The sequence below is a fragment of the Penicillium taxi genome, assembly GCF_028828555.1.
Source record: "Penicillium taxi strain IBT 34144 chromosome Unknown utg000001l_segment0_segment0, whole genome shotgun sequence".
In the NCBI taxonomy this organism is placed as follows: Eukaryota; Fungi; Ascomycota; class Eurotiomycetes; order Eurotiales; family Aspergillaceae; genus Penicillium; species Penicillium taxi.
The window spans coordinates 2,662,024-2,681,170 of record NW_026643203.1 but is presented as its reverse complement, the minus strand read 5'-3'; the positions used below and the strand labels follow the sequence as shown (position 1 = coordinate 2,681,170).

Below are 19,147 nucleotides of genomic sequence, written 5' to 3'. Positions count from 1 at the left end.
AATCAGATAGCAATTCAAATGAATTGATCCACAGAGATCTTAGGACTTTAAATGACCTCAACTGAATAGAAGTGGTTAGATATTAGAGAAGGGAAGTGGGGGGCGAGATCTAGCGATGACGATATGCGGAAATCCGTAAAAGGCGGCAGCGGTTACTGCCCAAGCGCTTTCTTGCCAGAATGAAAGCGTCTACTCGCTCACTTCATCACTTTCTCAGCAATCATGGCGCTTCACAAACCCCATCCCAACAATAACCACAATAGCCACACCACAAATTTCGCAGACTATGAGTCTGACGCTCAATACTACGATGCGTCGAATCCACAAGCCCAACCCGCCCCTCCACCACTTCGCTCGAACGAGGAGCTGAACCTTGCAGTTCTGCGTCGCCATAATACCTCTATCATCTCTATTCTATCTCTCGCAAACTATGCCGTCGTGTACATCTTCAGTCCAACGACGCGCCAATGGGAAAAAACCGGCATAGAAGGCAGTCTGTTTGTCTGCACACTAGCTCCTGGTGCGCTTGGTGAAGATAGATACACAGCTTTCGTGTTGAACAGACGCGGGCTTACAAACTTTGACCTCCCGCTTACAGATAGCGAGAATGTGGAATTGACCGAGGAATATGTCATCTTGAAAGAAGACGAAGACAGCGCGCAATCCCAAAACGGCATTGCAGAGATTGCCCAGCAAAATGGCTCGGGCTCGAGTTTACGAATTTACGGTATTTGGATTTACTCTGAGCCTCCACCCAACTCCACTGCGGACATGAGAACAATCAACGCCCAACTTATCCGTGAATGCGCCGCCCATGCAGGACAAAGTTTAAAATTGGCGAAGGAGCGTTTCGAGGCCGCGCAGCAGAATGGACTACATGCGGCTGCGTTGGCAGCGCAGATGCAAGTCATCCCACCGCTGGAAGAGCTCTATAGAAGTCAACCTATGGGAAGAGAACCTTCTCTGAAGGATCTTTTCGGGCAGCAGCGAGCCCAAGATGACGAATGGAGCATTCGTGCTCATCATGAATCTCAACAGCTCGAGCGTTCTCCCCCAGAACCGCCACAGCCACAAACAGATGTGCTGAGAAATCTTTTTCAACGAGCAGGTCTGACTTAGACTGTCGGATTCATGAGTTTTCACCTGGATTGTCACGAAAGATCATCGGCTTCTATCATGTCCCCTTTGAGATACCCAATCAGAATACATCAGCTTTCTGTATTGTAGTCTTCATCCTAGCCTATTATTATGCCAAAAATACCCTTTTGCAGACTCTACTTTCCTGAATCTCGTCTATCTCTATTTGTAGTCTTTAACCTCGTCCAATATCCCGAATCATCCCAGCCACTTTACGAGCCATGGCATCACTATATTCTACAAGGCGATTAGCACACCACTTCAACCCGATTTCGGGGATCATATGAAATAACTTACTCAAACAAAAAGCATGCGGAAGTCCTTCTTCGCAGACAAACATCCTTGGACCAAGTCCATCCTTTCGGCCACGAATCGCCACAATCTCATCTCTCGTCTTTTCAGCGACCCAATGATCCTTCCGTCCAAAATAGAAGAACATTTTCGCAATATGACCACCCTGATGATCAAGTCCCCAGACATCGTCGGTCCATTTATCAGCTGTGATGGTCCGCATCTCATCTGCAGCCATGTGCCTATAGTAATAAGACAAATTAGCCATTAATGGAAAAAAGGTAGACACAGGGAAAGCTGAAAGCATACAGTGCCTGTCGAACTCCACCAGGACTCTTTAGAAATTTGATTGTTGTTTCTAGACCATGAGGAGGTGAATTGCCCATTACAGCGCGAATGAGAAACCGGATCACAGAGACCGGCAAGAGGAAGGTAAGCAATCGAGCAAAAAGGCTCACGATAATAGGTAAATGCGGAATAAGCGAGACAAGAGTCTAGGAGGTAATATTAGCTTTTTGAAATCGACTGGTGTACTGCCGAATGCCCAGGTGGGGGATCGATCGTCTTTTGGCCGTCCATAGTCATACCGTCAACTTCTGCCCAGAAGGCGAATGCGCAATATCCTTCACAGTCGGGAACAGCATGATACCGCCAACGATATCAAAGAGTGCACGCGAGTGTCCAGGCTGCTCAGATTGAACGACTTCGTTACGGTGATGCTGCAGTATCTCCATAGACATGTACGTGCCGACGGAATGTCCGAGAAGAATGGCCTTTCGTCGACGCGGGCGGGCACCGGTCTCCTCGGCAGCTCGTATATCAGCAGCGATATTTTCACGCATAAGTGCTTCTAGTCTTTCGCGGACGAATTGGATCTGATATTCTAGTCCGTACGGTCCGGAGCTTCCGCCGCTATCTTCATTTCTGGAGTCCGCCGAAGATACGGATGACTTGTCATTCTTGGAATATACCTCGAAGCCTGCAAGACTACATCCATAGATCTGGAAAGAGGGTGGGTTCGTTCCGTATTTTGCATCTCCATTTTCTTGTGCAGAGGCCTTTGCTAAGTTCTCTGCGAGCAGGGATAGGAATGGGTGGTAGTAACTTATCAAGCCAGGGTTTCCGGAGATGAAGAAAATTGTTGTGTCCACCTCTTCTGGTGGCCCTGTATAGGTGCAGAAGGTGTTTTGAGTCACTTGAGCTTTCATTTTTTTTTTTTTTTTTTTTTTGCTTCCAAAGTTCCAAGTTGTCAATGCCTGAGCTTCTGCTTATACCTAGATTGTTGTGCTAATTGGCATTGAACTGTGTTGAATGACCTGTGAGATTTAATTAGATCTTAGGATCTGAAACAGTATGAGCCGACTCAGCTGAGCATTCACTAACAATAAATTACGTCAGGTTTGATAGGAGATTATTGGAAATGCGTTTACTTCGATGAAGTTGAACGTTGAGAAAAGGGTGGAGCCGTGTGCAGCGAATCATGTTCTCGACTCTGATTGGCTCTAACATTAGGTATCGTAGCCTAATGAGGACTAGTACTAGTTGTATTAGTAGCTGCCATTTCTTTCCAATTAGTTCTTATCACAACGACACTCCAAAATTCTCAGCATGGATGACTTAATGCCATCATTCCAACGGCTCAATCAGTCCGAAAGCGACCAGGATGTTTCAGTTGCAGATATCGAGGTGTTGAAGCGCCGTAAGCTAAATCTTGACAAGGAAGTTCTCAAAGAACGGCATATTTGGAAACCTACCGGTCTGTTTGATCAGCAATATTGCCAACAAGGCGCAAAGATCGCAAACATCTCAGCAGCAACCAAGCGGGTAGAGATATCGATTTCTCAGGGCAGCTATACTGGGAAAGATATCGACTGGGAACATACCGAGGAGGCAAAAAGACTCTTAGAGCAAATTAAAGCACACGAAGCCACAGAAAAGATCCTTAACAACCGTGCCAGTAAGCTGGATGAAAGTAGAAAAGGACGGCCCCTTCGAGTCAGCTTCATGCGGCTGTTTACTACCTCTAAAATTGGCATCGATATCTCGTAGACTAGAACGAAGCTTCGCAAGACAAAGCCTCAGAAATTCTGTGTGCTGAAAGCGGAAAACAATACTGGGGAACACCTGGCCGTTATCTCCCAAAAAACATGCTGAAAGCTCTTGTCGAAGAGCTTGGACATGAGTATAAGGACATCCTCAAGGGATCTTCGTTAGCACGTGGAGAAAATGATGCGTTAGTTGCACTTGTTGCCAGGCAGACAACAGCTCGCCGCCCGCTATGCACATTCCCGGATGAAGAAGAAGAGGAGACGGAAGAGGATGAAGACGAGGAAGCTTGATGCTGACCTAGTCACGTATATTGTAGTGTAAAGTATCAGTCAGAAAGCTGAAGTTTACGGACAGATATATTTCCTATACAAGTCCTCTTCTAGTCAGAAAAACAGGTTAATAATAGCTGTTATAAACTACACGAATACTACCACTTCTGTCAAGAGTTCTGATTGGTTAAGATTTAACCTTCTACTAAATAGTGTACGGATAGTCGGAAAGAACCAAGCAAACCTCGTAGTCGGTATTTCTCTTTTAGCTGATTTGGCTTTTTATGCATCTATAATTAATTCAGGACTGTAATCTGCTTGACGGCATTATGTGCTCCCATCTGACCCAGCAGCAATATGAGCAAGGTAATCATTACCATCGTGTGTATGTACTCAAGTTACCTGAGCTGACAACCCTGGAATTTAGTTGCATGTCCGAATACGGCTTATCCCTGCGTTCCTTTTATATCACTACACTAATGGTGAAATAGGTACACAGGTACACAGGTAAACTTGGAACCTTGGAATACCTCAAGTGAAGTGAATGGATATTACACCTGGGCAGATCTGAATAAAACACCTACTGAGTAATTAGGGATCACTCGTTCATTTACCTGCTATTACCCAGGTGGTACAGTGAAAATACCAATATTCGCAGTGCTCAAGGTAGCTGTGATAGTCAATGTTGGCCTACATCCGATTTGGATTGTAGTTGCTGTGGCGAGTGATTTATAATGAAGCAACCGCATGATAGGGTAAAGAGGATAGCGGACTTTGACTAGGTCCATAGGTATGAGAATGTGACGTTCTGATCTTAGGGTAACAGGCCCTAGAGGAAACACCTTCAGAAAGCGGGCTATCAACCTATGGACAATTACTTATTAGGATACAAAATTGACATTTTAATACTCATTTCTCGTTTTGCATTACAAGCTACAACGAGTCTAACCAAATGGAGATAGGAGAAGCTTAAAGGGAGCTCAGTAGTTATATACGACTAGAAATCCTTCAGCCCTAGCCTTATAAACGCCAAACATCCACATAAGCGCTCCTTACTCCGTACCATGGTTCTGGTTCTTCTCTACTCCATACTTAATCCACTCTTGAACATTGTGACTATGTACAAGACCTTGTTTCGATCACACTAAGGCATTGCCGTACGACACTAACCGGGTTTAGGAAGGTACTTGCGACAATCGAAGATAAGGAAATCGATAATCCTTATCGGAACCGAGTAAAGCCGAGATTGCTGGATGGCCGGTATTTTCCCGATGTATACTTCGTGCTGTATAGCTACTTTGATATCGTCTCTTGCTGGAATCTTTACACTTTTACTAGGCCGCTTTATCTATTTTGATCTTTTTACGCGTTTTTCCAACTATGAAAGACCACTTACAGGATGATGATACGCAGCTTGCTGCTATGGGTCATAAGCAAGAGCTGAAGCGTCAATATTCTACATGGTATGTTTTAAAAATGCAAGATTGATGTAAGAGATCATGCCCTGAGGATGTTTTTTTCAGGTCAATGCTGGGATTGGCGTTTTCTGTACTTAATGTTTGTGGAATATTTCCAATTCCCTGTGGAGTGATGGAGAGACTAACATCTCGCTAGTCATGGACCGCACTATCAGCCAGTTTATCAATCAGTCTTACATCTGGTGGGAGCACTAGCGTAATCTGGGGTAAGTCGGCAATATGAACTATAGACTGCGTACCCAGGAACTCACAAGAGTGACAGGCCTGGTGACTGCTGGATTTTGTAATCTTTGCATTGCTGCTTCTTTGGCCGAATTTCTTTCCGCCTACCCAACGTTTGTCTCGAGATTATGCTTTCGATGCGTACAGCAACTTACATGGCTTCATAGTGCTGGTGGACAATATCATTGGGTTGCAGGTAAGTTGAATAGCATGAACCAGAGAATCATAGTATGATGCTGACTTAATTTTCTAGCCAGTATGCTTTCTTTCCCTATAATCTCACTATAATTTCTTCTAACACATTATAGTCGCGTGGCCAAGATGGGTCTCTGCTCTTTCTTGGATTACAGGTTGGGTCAATGTTGCTGGATGGGTACGACCAATTCAAAGACGTGTTTGGGACATACACTAATAGAAACCTTTGAGTGAAATAGGTTGCTCTCGTTGCAACCAATTCACTGCTCGCTAGTCAACTCGTTGTGGGTATCATTTCAGCCATGCACCCGGTAAGAAAGCTTGAATCTCACTTCTCGCGATATCAATTGACATTTTCATCAGACTTACTCGCCACAACGATGGCAAGAGTTCCTCATCTATGTTGGATTAACATTAGGAGTTTTCTTAGTCAATGCCTTTATGAACTCCATCCTTCCAATAATCTATCGCGGTGCCTGTAAGATTTTCAAACTTCCTTCGATAATCTAACATAGCTAAATTCATTTAGTCGCGTGGTCAATCGGTGGATTCATCGTCATTTGCATCACTGTATTGGCGTGTGCCTCTCCTAACTACAACTCAGCCTAGTATGTTTTTTTTTGCAATCCTTGGAAATCTCGGCTAATATCGCAGCTTTGTCTTTTGCAAATTTGTCAACACAACAGGCTGTGAGTATTCACCATGACGACGAAAAAGACCAATTGATTAATTTTAAATAGGGCCTGATGGTGTCTCCTGGCTGCTTGGAGTAGGTTACATTGCAGATAGACCAAAAGATTTGGAGCTAACCGTCAGTCAAAGTTGCTACAAGGAGGACTCGGTGTGACAGCCTTCGTAAGTCAGATCAAAGAATGAGTTAAGAAAATATGCTGATTTTCACTAGGATGCTGTTGCTCACATGATTGAAGAGGTTCCAAATGCATCAGTTGAAGGGCCAAAGATCATGGTAGCATGTGTAGTAATCGGTACCTTTACCGGCTTTATCTTCCTAATGGTCCTGCTCTTCGTGGCAGGAGATATGACAACAATTACCACTTCTGCAGCTGGACCCCTTCTTCAGATCTTAATTGATGCCACAAAAAGCAATGCAGGCGCAATCTGTCTTCTAATGTTGCCCATTATTTGCCTGATTCTTGCAATCCTGAGCGTAATGACAACCAGCAGCAGAATGATCTACGCCTTCGCAAGAGATGGTGGACTTCCAGCGTCTAAGCTCTTTGCTACTATCCACCCCACCCTCAGGCTACCACTCAATGCTCTCATTTTGACTGTTGTGGTGGTTATCTGCTTTGGTTGTATCTTCCTAGGTTCTTCGAGGTATGGCTGCAGTTACCACTCAATTATGACCCTATAGCTAACTCTGATCAACTAGTGCATTCAATGCCATTATTTCTGCATCAGTGGTGGCTCTAGATCTATCATATGGAATACCAATTCTTGTCAATATCCTCCAAGGACGCAGAGCTCTCCCGGATAGAAAGTTCAAGCTGCCCAACGCCGTAGGATGGTTTGTTGACTTGGTAAGTTTAATTCAAGCGATCCCAGGTTTCAAAAAATACCTCTTTACTGAAATTTACTGGAATTCTCCAGGTTTCTTTGGCATATATCGCTTTGACAACTGTGTTGTTCGTGTTCCCTCCATCAAGCACCGTCACTGGAAGTAGCATGAGTACGTATCCATTACGGACACTGAAAAAACGAGATTTGATCTCTTGACTAACGTTCGAAAAAATATAGACTACTGCATTGCTGCATTTGCCGTTATAATCATCATTTCTGTGTTCCAGTGGATTGTTGACGGACGGAAGAACTTTACCGGTCCTCGATCTGACATGACTATCGATGCACTGGATAATCCATCTGCTCAGGATGAGGAGGTGCAGATTTATGAAAAATAGACACCGCGGATTTCGATGACTCGAGAGTATTCTGCATCTCCAGGGCTATGACTAACATTGAGATTGTAGCGCCATCTCGAAGATGTCGGAGACCTTTTGAGGGAAAATACAGCGAATATAATGATACTTAGCTAGGTGATTCAAATTTGAAGTCGCTTCTTGTCAATTCTGTTCTTGCTTTTCCAATGGTCTAGTCTCAAGTTTCTAGGGCTAACAATTCGATTTGGAAGAGGACCTTTCAACCTATATGGGCAGGATCTGAACAGTAGCGAGAACAGGATGATGGAGGTCCAAGGTTTATCGTTAGGTGGATACTGGTCTCTACTGTAGGTGGTAATCCGTGATATCCATACTTTTATTGATGTTATCATAAAAATGCCGTGCTCGGATAGAATCAACTCCATCCGCCCCAAACCCCTAGCTCCTCCCCTATGCCTGGTTTTGATGCCCGAGAAAACGACAAGGTCCAAGGCTCCTTATGCATTGCCCAGACGCCGGCAAAGCGCAATATACAACATCCCATAATCCCATAAAAAATACAACGCAGGTATGAGACCGCTGCGGAGCTCATGCTTCCAGTGAGGATAAAAAGTTGTGCAGAAAGAAAAAAAAAGAAAAGAAGAAAAAAAAAAACGTAGACCATGATAAATATCGCCAAATAGCTGTGGGAGAACGTTTGCAGAGTGGGAACCCTGACCAGAAGCTCACGTTGAGCTCAAAAAAAAAAAACAATGAATGATGAAAGTTGTCAAGGATAGAGCGAATAATAATTTGGCAATCAACACGCAGGGGTGGAAGAGTTTGAAAGCACTCATTTGCCTTCATCAACTCGACTGTCGTTTCGATTCTCTTTCTCTTTCTCCTCTCCCTCTTTTTCAGAACCTTCTTGGGTAACCACTGCCTCAGACGATGGGCTCTTTGGAATAGCAGACTGGTTTGTTGATCCCATTTTAATGGCGATTCGCTTGGGTGGTTTGCCGCTCTTGTCCAATGAGCCGATTGTCATGGTCTTCTTCCGATTGGCGCCTGCCGTGCTGGAATTGCTACTATTAGAATTTCTCCGTTTGAGCCCTAACCCAGCCAACTTCACCAGTTCATCATCATCCTCCTCCTCGCGGCGACGCTTCTCAGATAGCCGCTCAGGAACTGGAAGAACTGGAAGAACTGGTAAGGTTGATGGGTTATCGACAGCATCTAACGACTGGGCTTGCAAAGGCTGATCAGTAACACCTTCGGATTTGGTATCCATAGCATCATCGTCTTCATCGTCGTCATCCGGATAGTCAACGAGCGGTTTAACCACTGGAGATTCGGATCCATTAGTCGGTTTTTGTCGATAGATCTGTGCGACCCACTAGACTGATTAGTACGCGAGTTTGACGAGGGGAAAGAGGGCAAGATTCGACAAAAAACCTACCTGATCCTCATCGTCAGGGCCATCAAAGTAGCTTGCTTCAGCAGCGTCCATTTCCTTCACACCCTGCCAACGTTGAGCACCCAAGGGCACTCTCCGCGATCGTTCGTCTGTGCCAAACAGGGCCGAGTCGGCCTCGGCAGCATAACCCTGCATCTGCTCGTATCGAGCAATTAAGGACTGGAACGTATCGAAATAGGTGATCTTTTCGAGCTTATCACGATACTTCTCAACCACATGTGTGATGAAGGGCTTGATGTTTTCTCGTTTGATGAACTCGAAAAGCTCGAGACAGGCGGAGTTGAGCAAGTTATCACGTGGCATTGATTCGTAGACGATGTCTAAGATGAGACCGAATGTGTTGTTGTGTGTCATAAGGGCCTGGTAGAAGGTATCTTGGAGGCTGATCAACGTGCGGAAAAACTTCAAGGCAACTAGGTAAAGAAAGATAGGATGTTAGCTTCGGAAGAATAGATTTGATTGTAAGCCCAACTTACCCAGCTTCACGTGTTTTTGAGGAGCGGTAAGAAGCTGTGCGACTCGAGGCGCAAGTGATTCGCTGTGAATCGCATTGCGAGTGCGAAAGAGGTGTTGACGGACAAAAAATGTGAGTATGTCCACCAGATGCGAGTAAAGCGTCACTTCTTGGAAGGTTAGGTCATTAACTATGTATACAGTCAGTTCTCAATGTCTTGACCAAGCAGCTGACACCGATCTAGACTCACGATTCGCACGGTTGGCGAGATGCTTGAGCGGTTGAAAAAGACGCTTGGAAGATTCATCGAAATGCTGTTGGACAAATGCGTCGGAGATGATAGATGTTGGCGGACGGACTTTGAAATAATCGGGTCCAGCCCGGGCAATCGGGTCCTGCAGGGGAATCTGAGGATCAAGCAGAATCTTAATGGCGTCAGCTAGCTGGTTCTTGACTCCCAGATCAGTCTCCGTGTGCAGTAAATCGATTAAAGTATCTGTAAGAGGTGTCTTCTTCTCGTTGACAGCCTTGAGCATGTATCCTCGCATCATCACAGGATCATGATCCAGTAATGAGACCAAAATATCAATTCCTGTTGTGCGCATGGCTGGGTTTGGGTGTTTGACGGCAAAGGCAATCACTGCAAATAGACCATGACTGATGAAATTGGCGAATAGCTGGGCACGCGCCTGGGCCTGTAGATTCTTTGTAATCGACGTACATTGTTGGAGGAATTGCACGGCATCGTCCTTGCGCTTGGTGTCGGTATTTCTCGGATCGAAGACGAAAAAGAGCTCGCGAAGGAAGGGTCCATTCCCTTGGATGTGATTGACGATCTCCATCTGGTTGAAGAATATCAGGGAGTTGAGCACTGAGAAGGTTGGATCATCCAAAATTCGAGCCAATACCACATCCTTCAGGTATAGTAGGCGCCAGGTACTCCGGATCTTTCTCAGAATCACTGGGTCCTTGATGGGAACCACCTCCTTGTAGCGCGACTGGTCTGCGAGATATTGACGATGATTTGCCTTGTGGGTGGGAAATTCGGGATCATCTATGAGCATTGATGTTAGCAAATTGCACACTCAATCTCAAAAACGAGGATTCAGATCGTACATTCCAAGGCCCCGACCACCCCCAAGATAATGTGATCGGCAACCACAGTCTCAATGATGGCATTGTCGTTCAACAGGATCAAAGATTTCATAATGTTGCAGAGACGATGAAGATCCACTAAACTCTCCAGATCCTCGGCTTCGGTGACCAGAGGAACTAGCTTGCCGATGTAGTCATCGCGAATGATAAACTTTGTGAGCGCGTCGCGACCTAATTGCGTCACACTCGCTGCTCGTACGGTCTGTTCGATATCGAGAAGGTTTCCGAGACTGGGGGCCGGTAGTATGATGGGTTGATAGGCATCCAGGTCGTCTGAAAGCGCGTCGTCTGGCCGCGGGGAAAAGGAATAACAGCCCGTTAGACTTTCGCGAAGGTCTTCTTCTCTGAACGAGGACGCCAACTTACCGGGCGGCGCACAGCTGAGTAGATGCTGCTGCACGGTGTGGACAAAATCCCTGTATGCTGGGTCAGTCTCGGGGGGAAACACGCGCGCGATATTATTAGAGTTGAACTCACCAAATGACCGCGCATCCTTCTGCTTCTTGGAAGCTGAGTGCCATGTCAATGCCATTTGTTTCTGTCCAGACGATCAAGGTCTCTGTCGCGTCATACAGTCAGTTAAACGAATCATCACATCTGGTGGGACGACCAAGTGGCCATTGTGGGACAAAAACCTTGTTGCTTCTGGTATCCATCATCTTTGGTGATCTTGGTCTCTAGTAAGACGCGATTTGGTGGATCTTCTGATTCCACAAAGATTCGAGGAACGTCCTATCGGGGGTAGTGGGTTAGTGACACGGGGTCGGGAAGAAGAGAAAAGAGAAGCGTTTATGCGCCCGGGGAGATCAGGGTCGCGCGACGAACGGCGCGACTCTGGCAAGTGCGCAGATCGCGAAGAAGCTTACATTTAGTATCTGACCGGTGCAAAAGCCAGTTCCGCGATCGAACCAGTCACTGTCTCTCAACTCATAGACCTTGACCCGTTTGCGACCGTCGGGTGGTTGTAGTAGGTCCAGCGCCATGATCTGGCAAAAATGATGGGTGGGCGGTAGGTGGGCACGTCACTCCAGGGGACCACCAGAATTAGTGATACACCAGGTGTGAAGGCCGTCAAGTGTGTTGAAATGCGGTGGGGAAGGTTGATGGAAGAGTTGAAATCTGAGGGGATTAGGATGACGAAGAAGGAATGATTAATAGCAGGGGGAAAGGACCCACCTGACAGACCTCGGCCATTTTACATTTAACACTTCTTTACCTACACCTTTTGCTTCTTTTTAAACTATTTAGGAGGCTGATGAAGAAATGAATAATATCTCAAAATCACAAATTGCCTATAATTCTTGGAATAAATTTAGAAATGGCGGGGAAGATCAAGAGTCAACAAGTAAAAATATCAATAATCTTCCAATCAACAAATACACTAGAAGTCAAATCGAATCTATGTAATATACATCTTCCCATCTCAACCTGTAGTCCTGATTACTGATAAACCTAGGAGCCTCCTATTAAAGCGATGTTAAAGATCATGCATGCACCTGAGAACTATTACTTAAGTGCGTACTTTTTACTATGTGTTATCGCATCGACCAAGTATCCACTTTTGTCCGTGATGTTCATCCTATCATTGGCTACAGATTTGCACGTTCTTATCGATTAATATTTCCCGATTTGGAAAGGTTCCAGATCAGTTCTAATGCCTTTTTTTTTTTCTTACTTTTTGCTAGCCTCTTTTCTTCTTTTTTTCTTCTTTTCCTATCTTCTCTTCTCCTATACACCTGAAAGCCCTGATATTGTTGAGCGACTTCTGGGAGTTTTGCGCTCGAGATTGGCTAGAAAGCTCCCTCAGCATTCCATCCTCTTTACTCCTGTAAAGTGAAAAATCACTGATCAATAACCCCGCTTTCTATTTGGTCTTTTTTTCTTTTTGACAGCATGTCCGATTCTAAAGGTGAAGTCACCGTCCAGGCAACGGCCTCTGATACCTACTCTCCTCCATCTCAGTCCAAGGATACGGTGGAAGAAGCCGTGTCAGCTCCAGCTGTTCAGAATGAGGATGAACATGTCGTGGCGGACCAGGTTGACACGAAGAAGGGCTTCTTCGCTTACTTCACTACCAAGGAATTCTATATAGTCCTGGTTCTAGGGTGAGTATTCTTCATCGTCGGTCAGACATCATCAAGTCTAACCGGCTTTTCGTATAGACAAATACTCGCTATCACGAACACATCCACTAGTACTTTTACCACCCTACTTGCTAATGAGAACTGGTCCATTCCCACCTTCCAAACCATTCTCAACTATATTCTTCTGACGGCATTCTTCACTCCTTATACAATGTATAAATATGGAATGAAGGGCTGGTTCAAATTGCTCTGGAAGGATGGCTGGAAATGTATGTTATATTTTGCAGCAACCCTAATTTACAAGGACTAATCCCGCTACAGACTTCATCCTGGCCTTTTGTGACGTCCAAGGCAACTACTTCGTCGTGCTAGCTTACGATTACACCACAATTCTCAGTGCGCAATTGATCAACTTCTGGGCCATCGTCGTAGTGGTCATCGTCTCTTTCCTCTTCTTAGGAGTACGCTACCACTGGACCCAAATCATCGCCATCTTCATCTGTATCGGCGGCATGGGTCTCCTAATTGCCTCGGACCACATCACCGGTTCCAACGGAGGCAACGTCACGAACGGCAACCAGCTGAAAGGCGACCTCTTCGCACTCCTAGGAGCATCCTTCTACGGTCTGACCAACACAGCAGAGGAGTATTTCGTCAGTAAGCGTCCCGTCTACGAAGTTCTGGGCCAGCTGTCATTCTGGGGTACCCTCATCGACGGCGTGCAATCGGTCATCTTTGAGCGCCACAAGTATCACACATCTACTTGGGACGGCAAGGTCGGCGGCTACCTGACCGGATTCACGCTGTGTCTTTTTCTGTTCTATATCCTTGCTCCTCTCATGTTCCGACTTTCGTCTGCGGCTTTCTTCAATATCTCGCTGTTGACCATGAACTTCTGGGGCGTGTGCATCGGCATCAAGGTCTTCCACTACCACATTCACTGGATGTACCCTATTGCCTTCGTCTTGATCATTGTGGGCCAGCTAATCTACTATCTTGGTCGTCGCGCACTCGCTGAAGCCCGGAAGCCGTGGCTTGGTGAGAATCAGGAAAATGGTGTGGCGGGTCTGTTCACTGCTAAGCAGCGGATTGAGCATGTAATTCCTGGTGCTACTGAGCCTAGCAACCAGGAGCACCTGACTAATACTAATACCAGCGCTGTCTGACGTGGTCTGTACCATGAAATCCTGACACTCGGTTACTCGTTCTTGTTCTTGCTCTGGATCGATGCCATTGCTACTTGCTGCGATTCTATTGTTATGATGTTAACGTTGATGGGGAGGAGAATGAGTATACATTTTTACGACAAGGTACATACCAACATCCTATCACATTATACCACGGATGGTTTTATTTCGGGGTCTGTGGCCCTAGGGCATTTATGATGTTAATTCTTAATTCTATTCGATGATTACTACGAATGATATACACGAGGATTGATGAGAACCGTTGAACGTTCTTCCAATGACATGTGCAACCATTGCCTTTCCAAACTACCTACTACCTAAACTGCATATGTCCCGCATATGTGCCCAGGCGGCAAAATGCCGGCTAAATTCAACCTTTGAACCCGTCTCAGGCATCGTACGATTATCACACGTAAAAAGGAGACGTCTATGGACATGAAGCTTCAAAGCGTATGTAAAATGAGAAATAGAAATGATAGAAAAATCAACACCTAGCCTCATGACTGTTCTTGTTTTTGCCGTTCATAAAAATCGATACAGTAAGTAAATAAACCAGGTCCAATTTCAAGAGACCCAAAACCCCCCAAACCAGATAAATAGACGTAGAACCGTGGAACATTTGCATCAGATCAAAACAAGAACACCGAGAAATGAGAGTCTGCGAGCTCTAGTGTTCAGGGCTCACAGAAATATCAAAATCAAGCGCCATATAAACCAACCCATCCCATCCGCATATGGCACCAGATGAGAAAAAGACTGAAAACCAAATCAAGTAAAATTGAAAAGCGCAAGCCGAAAAACCACGGGGTTTTTTTTCTTTCGCGCCCCTTGTTTTTCTTTTTTTTTTTTTTTTTTCCTCCATCGATCAAATCACAATAATAATCAGATCCTGACACCAGCCAAGAATCAAGACCGACTCCCGAACCCAAGTCAAAATCAAAAACCCCAGTATCATCTTCCATTCAGGACAGCTCGCCAATCTGAATGGAAGAGAATAAACAAAACCAGAAAAATAAATTCAAGCTCCAAAGACAGGTAGAGTTACCTCTGTCATGTATGTATCGTATGATCAGGGTCCATTATTTCACCACAGCATTGCATGCCAGATCTCGCGCATAACGCCTCAGGGAAGAAAAGAAAAAGAAAAAGAGGAAATCCCCAAAGTCGAATGAAGTCGAAAAAAAAGATGTGCACCCCCAACCTAAACCCCCAAAATATAGATCAAAGTTGAAAATATAACAAGGAACAAAAGTTCAGCCCCAGACGGAGGCTTGGACTCCGAGGCCACTTTTGGCGCCCCAGACTCCACTGCCATTGCTCCAGCCAAGGCCGACGCCTGGAGAGGTGACGGTATCCTTTGCTCCGGGGCCATTAGTGGTGGTGACAGTGGGGTTGGATGCAGACGACGTGGACCGCTCGTTAGTTGATGCAGCGGCCGCCTCGCCATTGAATCCAAATCCTAGGGGGGACGGGAGTGGGGTGATCGAACGCATGTTCAGCGCGGGATTGATAGGGGCAGTTTGTCCTGGGACGGGGCGAGACCCGATGGGACCAACGGAGCCGATAGGGCCATTGGGCTTGGAGGCAGTCTGGCGAGAGGAAGTCGAGTCGGCACCGGGGGACGAGGTCGAGGTGACGGGTTCGGGGAATGCGGCATTGATGGCGGAGCTGGGAGAGGAAGTGCTGTTGGCCCGGGGCGGGGACTGCAGTTGGGCGGGGGCATCAACTCCAGGCTGGGACAGACCGAATGGGTCCACTCCACGGGGGGAGGGCCCACGAGCACCAGAGGTCGGGGTACTGGCTGCTTGGCTCTCACCACGCGAGTTCTCATCGGGGAGGGGACCAGGAGGGAAGAAGGCGGGGCTCTCGTTGCCGTACAAGGCTCGGTGCTGACGAGCCAGAAGCTCTCGGCGGCTTTCTTCGCTCACGGCAGCAGGGCTGAGGGACCGATCGGATTTGTTGGCAGACATCTCGGCGAGGAGGCCTTTGAAAAAGAAATCACATATTAAAAACCGAAGCATTCAAAGGGAAAAAGAAGACCAAAAAGGGGGAAACCCATGTGCAAACCAATATATTATACAATTCCAACGGATACATGTATGCAAAGAAATGGCCAAGATGACGGGGGAATATAGTCAAAAGGAGAAGAGAAAGGAAAAGAAGAGAGAAAGAAAAAAAAAACACACGCTACCACGTACTTCGGTTGTACTGCTGCTCCTGGTGATAGTTGCGGAGTTCCCGTTCACGCTGAGCCGCCATCCGACGCTTTGCCTGCATCATCTGTTCTACCTCATTCGGACGACCCTGATACCGCTGCGAGGCATAGAAACCCTGTGCATTGCCGGATGGAGGAGCTCGGGAGCCCTCGAACTCGCTGATGGAATGGTGTCGCTGCGGGCCGCCGCCACCCATACGAGGGTCTGTCACGGTCGAAAATTAGAAGGGTCTGCGTGGCATGGATCGATTGCGCGACCACGTACCATATTCAGGATAGGGTCGGCCCATCATCATGGGCATTGAATCCCGGCGGGGAGCATTCCATAATTTGCCGCTCTTGACGAGATTGTCGATAGCACGTTCGACCTCTAAAAGAAGAAAATTAGTATCGTATTTGTCAATTCTCATGATCATCAATGGCTAGTCCACAATCGAGCCAGGCCTTGCAAGGTTGTCATGTTATTCAACGGATATGGCATGTTCTCAACAAGTTGTGTGTGACGTGACTTTCTCGACAAGGCGTATCGATGGAAAGGGATTTGAATAGGGAATGGAACTCGACTTTGCATACCATCAAACTGAGAGGAGAAAGCCGGGCTGTCCTCACGTTGAGAGACCGAGCTGGATCCTGTAACACGGGTATGAGTTTTTTTTTTTTTTTTAGAAGTGTGACCACGAAAAGCCATACCTGAACGGGATGGAGGGACAGGCTGCTCCCACGACACCTGGCGCGCAACAGCAGTAGGAGCCTGCCAGCCCTGGGGTTCATAGTACGAAGACATAGTTGGCTTCGAACGGCGAATGGTTCAGGGGGTTCGATGATCCGTCCGGTATCAGAGGCAATCTAGTAAGAAGGAAGGAAAAAAAAAATCAGTAACCAGGACACAAGCAATTAAGAGAACAACTTCGAGGTTCATGGGTACAAAATCAGTAGTAAGAGTATAAACTGATACAGTAGAAAAAAAGCCGCAGTCCGGATCATCGGGGGCTTTTTTTTTTTTTTTTTTTTTTTTTTTTTTTTTTTCCCTCTCATAACCGAAGAAACAAGAACTTACAAGGAAAGCAGCCTCAGAAGATATGAGTCTACCACGAGTCAACGAGGCAGTAATTTAGAGGAGGATGGGGGGAAGGAAAAAGGGAAGAAGTGAAAAGGAGAGAGGGTCCAGCCTAATGTTGGGGCGTGTGTGGATTACCTGAGTAATAAGAGGGGGATAATTACGAGTACGGGTAGGACAGAGACAACTACTCCCGATACAGCAGAAATAGAATATCCAAATACCTAAGTAGCAAGGTGAAAACACAATAAAATCTAGAAGAATTCATGGGCAATGATCAACCTATTATTAAAAAAGACAAGAAAATATCAAATGTTTAGATTTACTGGCGGCAATCCCCGGCAACCCAGATAATATCATTCGTTGTTCAAGGCCGGATATCGGAGATTGGGGCACTGTTTGATACATTCCTCATAGTATTTCAATGTCATTCTTACCAATTAGTTATATATACCTACGCCGACTTATACTAACCTTAGTAACCTAAGACTCCAAATACACCCGTGGACCTGTACGATGATGAAAGTGTACTGCATGCCAAGATATTCTATGTCATGATTTTATACTTGATTACTGTATAGGACAATGCATGAACTTTAGGGCTGTACCGAGCCTTTAGAGCGTGCTCTACCTATACTAGGCATGGAATAAACATCGGAGTAAACATTGAAACAGAGGTAGTATGGTGTACCTATTTACGCTGCTCATATAATATATTCTAGTATTCATTTTATAGAAGAAATGGTAGTAGGTACGTGCTTTTTTCTAAGGTTATGATTGCGGGGAAGGAGGGGCAAAAGAAGTCGAAGTAGTAAACATTATGTACTGGCACAGTTCACATGTGAGGAATAAAATATCGTATAGTCATTCGTACTGGGTACTGTGTATACTACGCTATTTCCACCTGATGTACAGTATGACCAACGCCTCTCGGTCGATTAGGTGGGGCTCGGAATGCATTTTATATTCTTCCGCGGGGTTTTAAAACGGAGTCCGTTTAATATGTTATTATAGACTCTTAATAAGACTAAGTAGGTACTATGGATGTATTCCTTCAATAGCTAGAAGAATTTGATATTATATTCAATATTCCAAGTTTATTCCAAGTTCATAGCCTTGAAACTAGGTGAGATATAACTTAGTAAAGTTTAGTTTTATATGGGCATAGAACCTTGGAATTGGATGAACCAAAGTGAGTCAAGTGTATAATAGTCAATTATTCCACCCCACCACATACTTCTACTTGGGTAAATAACCTTGAAATTATCTGAGGTTTCTGAGGTCTCTAACTTTATTAAGGTCCCGAGGTCAGATGTAACTAGGTAAGTATTAAGTAAAAGGTATTTATGCCATGGAATTCCAAGCTTTTCCCCCCAAAAAACTTCAAGAGCCGTCTAGATATAAGTATCAAATTAGTGATTTTCACTTACTGTAGTGTCACAAATGATAATTCTCCCTTTTAATTACTCTGCTTCCAAGGATAAACTCTGAACCTTTTGGTCCGAGCTAAATCGAGGTAATCTCTTTGATAGACTGTAGATTAGCCGATCTTTGTCGATCATCATTCATGTGAGATAGATCTCAGATGATATGGAGTACTCCGTAAGGCTCGAGTCATAGATGAATCAACAAAGCCTTGATAATGGAATATAGGCTAGATGCTCATGAACCACGGGTTCTTTCACTCGACACACGGGCCATGTGAAGTATGGCGGGTCCAAAGAAGCGGGCCCTACGTTGTGACAAGGACTCGGAAGGGTATTAAGCGAGTAGTTAGTACTCCGTACCTAGTGGTATTATCATTCCATAAGAAAAAACAGTTAAAATGGAGTATATAAAAGGACCGACTGGATTAGGTTATAGTATTCCGCACGTGCACAACGCGGGGGAGTGCAGGCCGATCAATAAAGGGGGAAATACCATGGGAACCCCGTACCTGCATAGAGTATGTATAAGAAAGAATATATGTTTAAAGAGGTTAAAAAAAAGGGTGAAAAAGG

General features: G+C 45.4%; 7 protein-coding genes across 7 annotated transcripts; 4 read left to right on the top strand and 3 right to left on the bottom strand.

Moving 5' to 3' along the window:
* Positions 1–222: 222 nt before the first annotated feature.
* N7495_000963 (Dcp1 family protein) lies at positions 223–1,119 on the top strand (the record flags this gene model as incomplete). The annotated part of the gene is made up of 1 exon (XM_057203633.1): positions 223–1,119. The coding sequence occupies one exon, from the start codon at positions 223–225 to the stop codon at positions 1,117–1,119; it is 897 nt and encodes a 298-aa protein (XP_057067706.1).
* A 193-nt stretch (positions 1,120–1,312) lies between these two features.
* On the bottom strand, positions 1,313–2,636 carry N7495_000962 (bifunctional triacylglycerol lipase/ester hydrolase; the record flags this gene model as incomplete). The annotated part of the gene is made up of 3 exons (XM_057203632.1): positions 1,313–1,670; positions 1,738–1,922; positions 2,016–2,636. The coding sequence occupies 3 exons, from the start codon at positions 2,634–2,636 to the stop codon at positions 1,313–1,315; spliced, it is 1,164 nt and encodes a 387-aa protein (XP_057067705.1).
* Positions 2,637–3,036: 400 nt separating this feature from the next.
* On the top strand, positions 3,037–3,477 carry N7495_000961 (uncharacterized protein; the record flags this gene model as incomplete). Its single annotated transcript, XM_057203631.1, has 1 exon — positions 3,037–3,477. The coding sequence occupies one exon, from the start codon at positions 3,037–3,039 to the stop codon at positions 3,475–3,477; it is 441 nt and encodes a 146-aa protein (XP_057067704.1).
* A 1,649-nt stretch (positions 3,478–5,126) lies between these two features.
* Positions 5,127–7,560, top strand: N7495_000960 (uncharacterized protein; the record flags this gene model as incomplete). The annotated part of the gene is made up of 17 exons (XM_057203630.1): positions 5,127–5,209; positions 5,270–5,303; positions 5,361–5,430; positions 5,487–5,559; positions 5,614–5,642; positions 5,700–5,702; positions 5,755–5,819; positions 5,881–5,952; positions 6,005–6,119; positions 6,171–6,249; positions 6,296–6,330; positions 6,382–6,410; positions 6,464–6,496; positions 6,546–6,979; positions 7,035–7,182; positions 7,253–7,331; positions 7,400–7,560. 17 exons carry the CDS (start codon positions 5,127–5,129, stop codon positions 7,558–7,560), a joined length of 1,542 nt encoding a protein of 513 aa, XP_057067703.1.
* An 811-nt stretch (positions 7,561–8,371) lies between these two features.
* N7495_000959 (SMEK family protein) lies at positions 8,372–11,587 on the bottom strand (the record flags this gene model as incomplete). Its single annotated transcript, XM_057203629.1, has 8 exons — positions 8,372–8,914; positions 8,978–9,408; positions 9,472–9,639; positions 9,700–10,503; positions 10,566–11,020; positions 11,082–11,163; positions 11,240–11,336; positions 11,471–11,587. 8 exons carry the CDS (start codon positions 11,585–11,587, stop codon positions 8,372–8,374), a joined length of 2,697 nt encoding a protein of 898 aa, XP_057067702.1.
* Positions 11,588–12,497: 910 nt separating this feature from the next.
* N7495_000958 (DUF914 domain membrane protein) lies at positions 12,498–13,854 on the top strand (the record flags this gene model as incomplete). The annotated part of the gene is made up of 3 exons (XM_057203628.1): positions 12,498–12,709; positions 12,767–12,957; positions 13,010–13,854. The coding sequence occupies 3 exons, from the start codon at positions 12,498–12,500 to the stop codon at positions 13,852–13,854; spliced, it is 1,248 nt and encodes a 415-aa protein (XP_057067701.1).
* Positions 13,855–15,128: 1,274 nt separating this feature from the next.
* N7495_000957 (uncharacterized protein) lies at positions 15,129–16,874 on the bottom strand (the record flags this gene model as incomplete). Its single annotated transcript, XM_057203627.1, has 5 exons — positions 15,129–15,859; positions 16,074–16,295; positions 16,356–16,460; positions 16,664–16,720; positions 16,781–16,874. The coding sequence occupies 5 exons, from the start codon at positions 16,872–16,874 to the stop codon at positions 15,129–15,131; spliced, it is 1,209 nt and encodes a 402-aa protein (XP_057067700.1).
* Between the last annotated feature and the right edge of the window lie 2,273 nt (positions 16,875–19,147).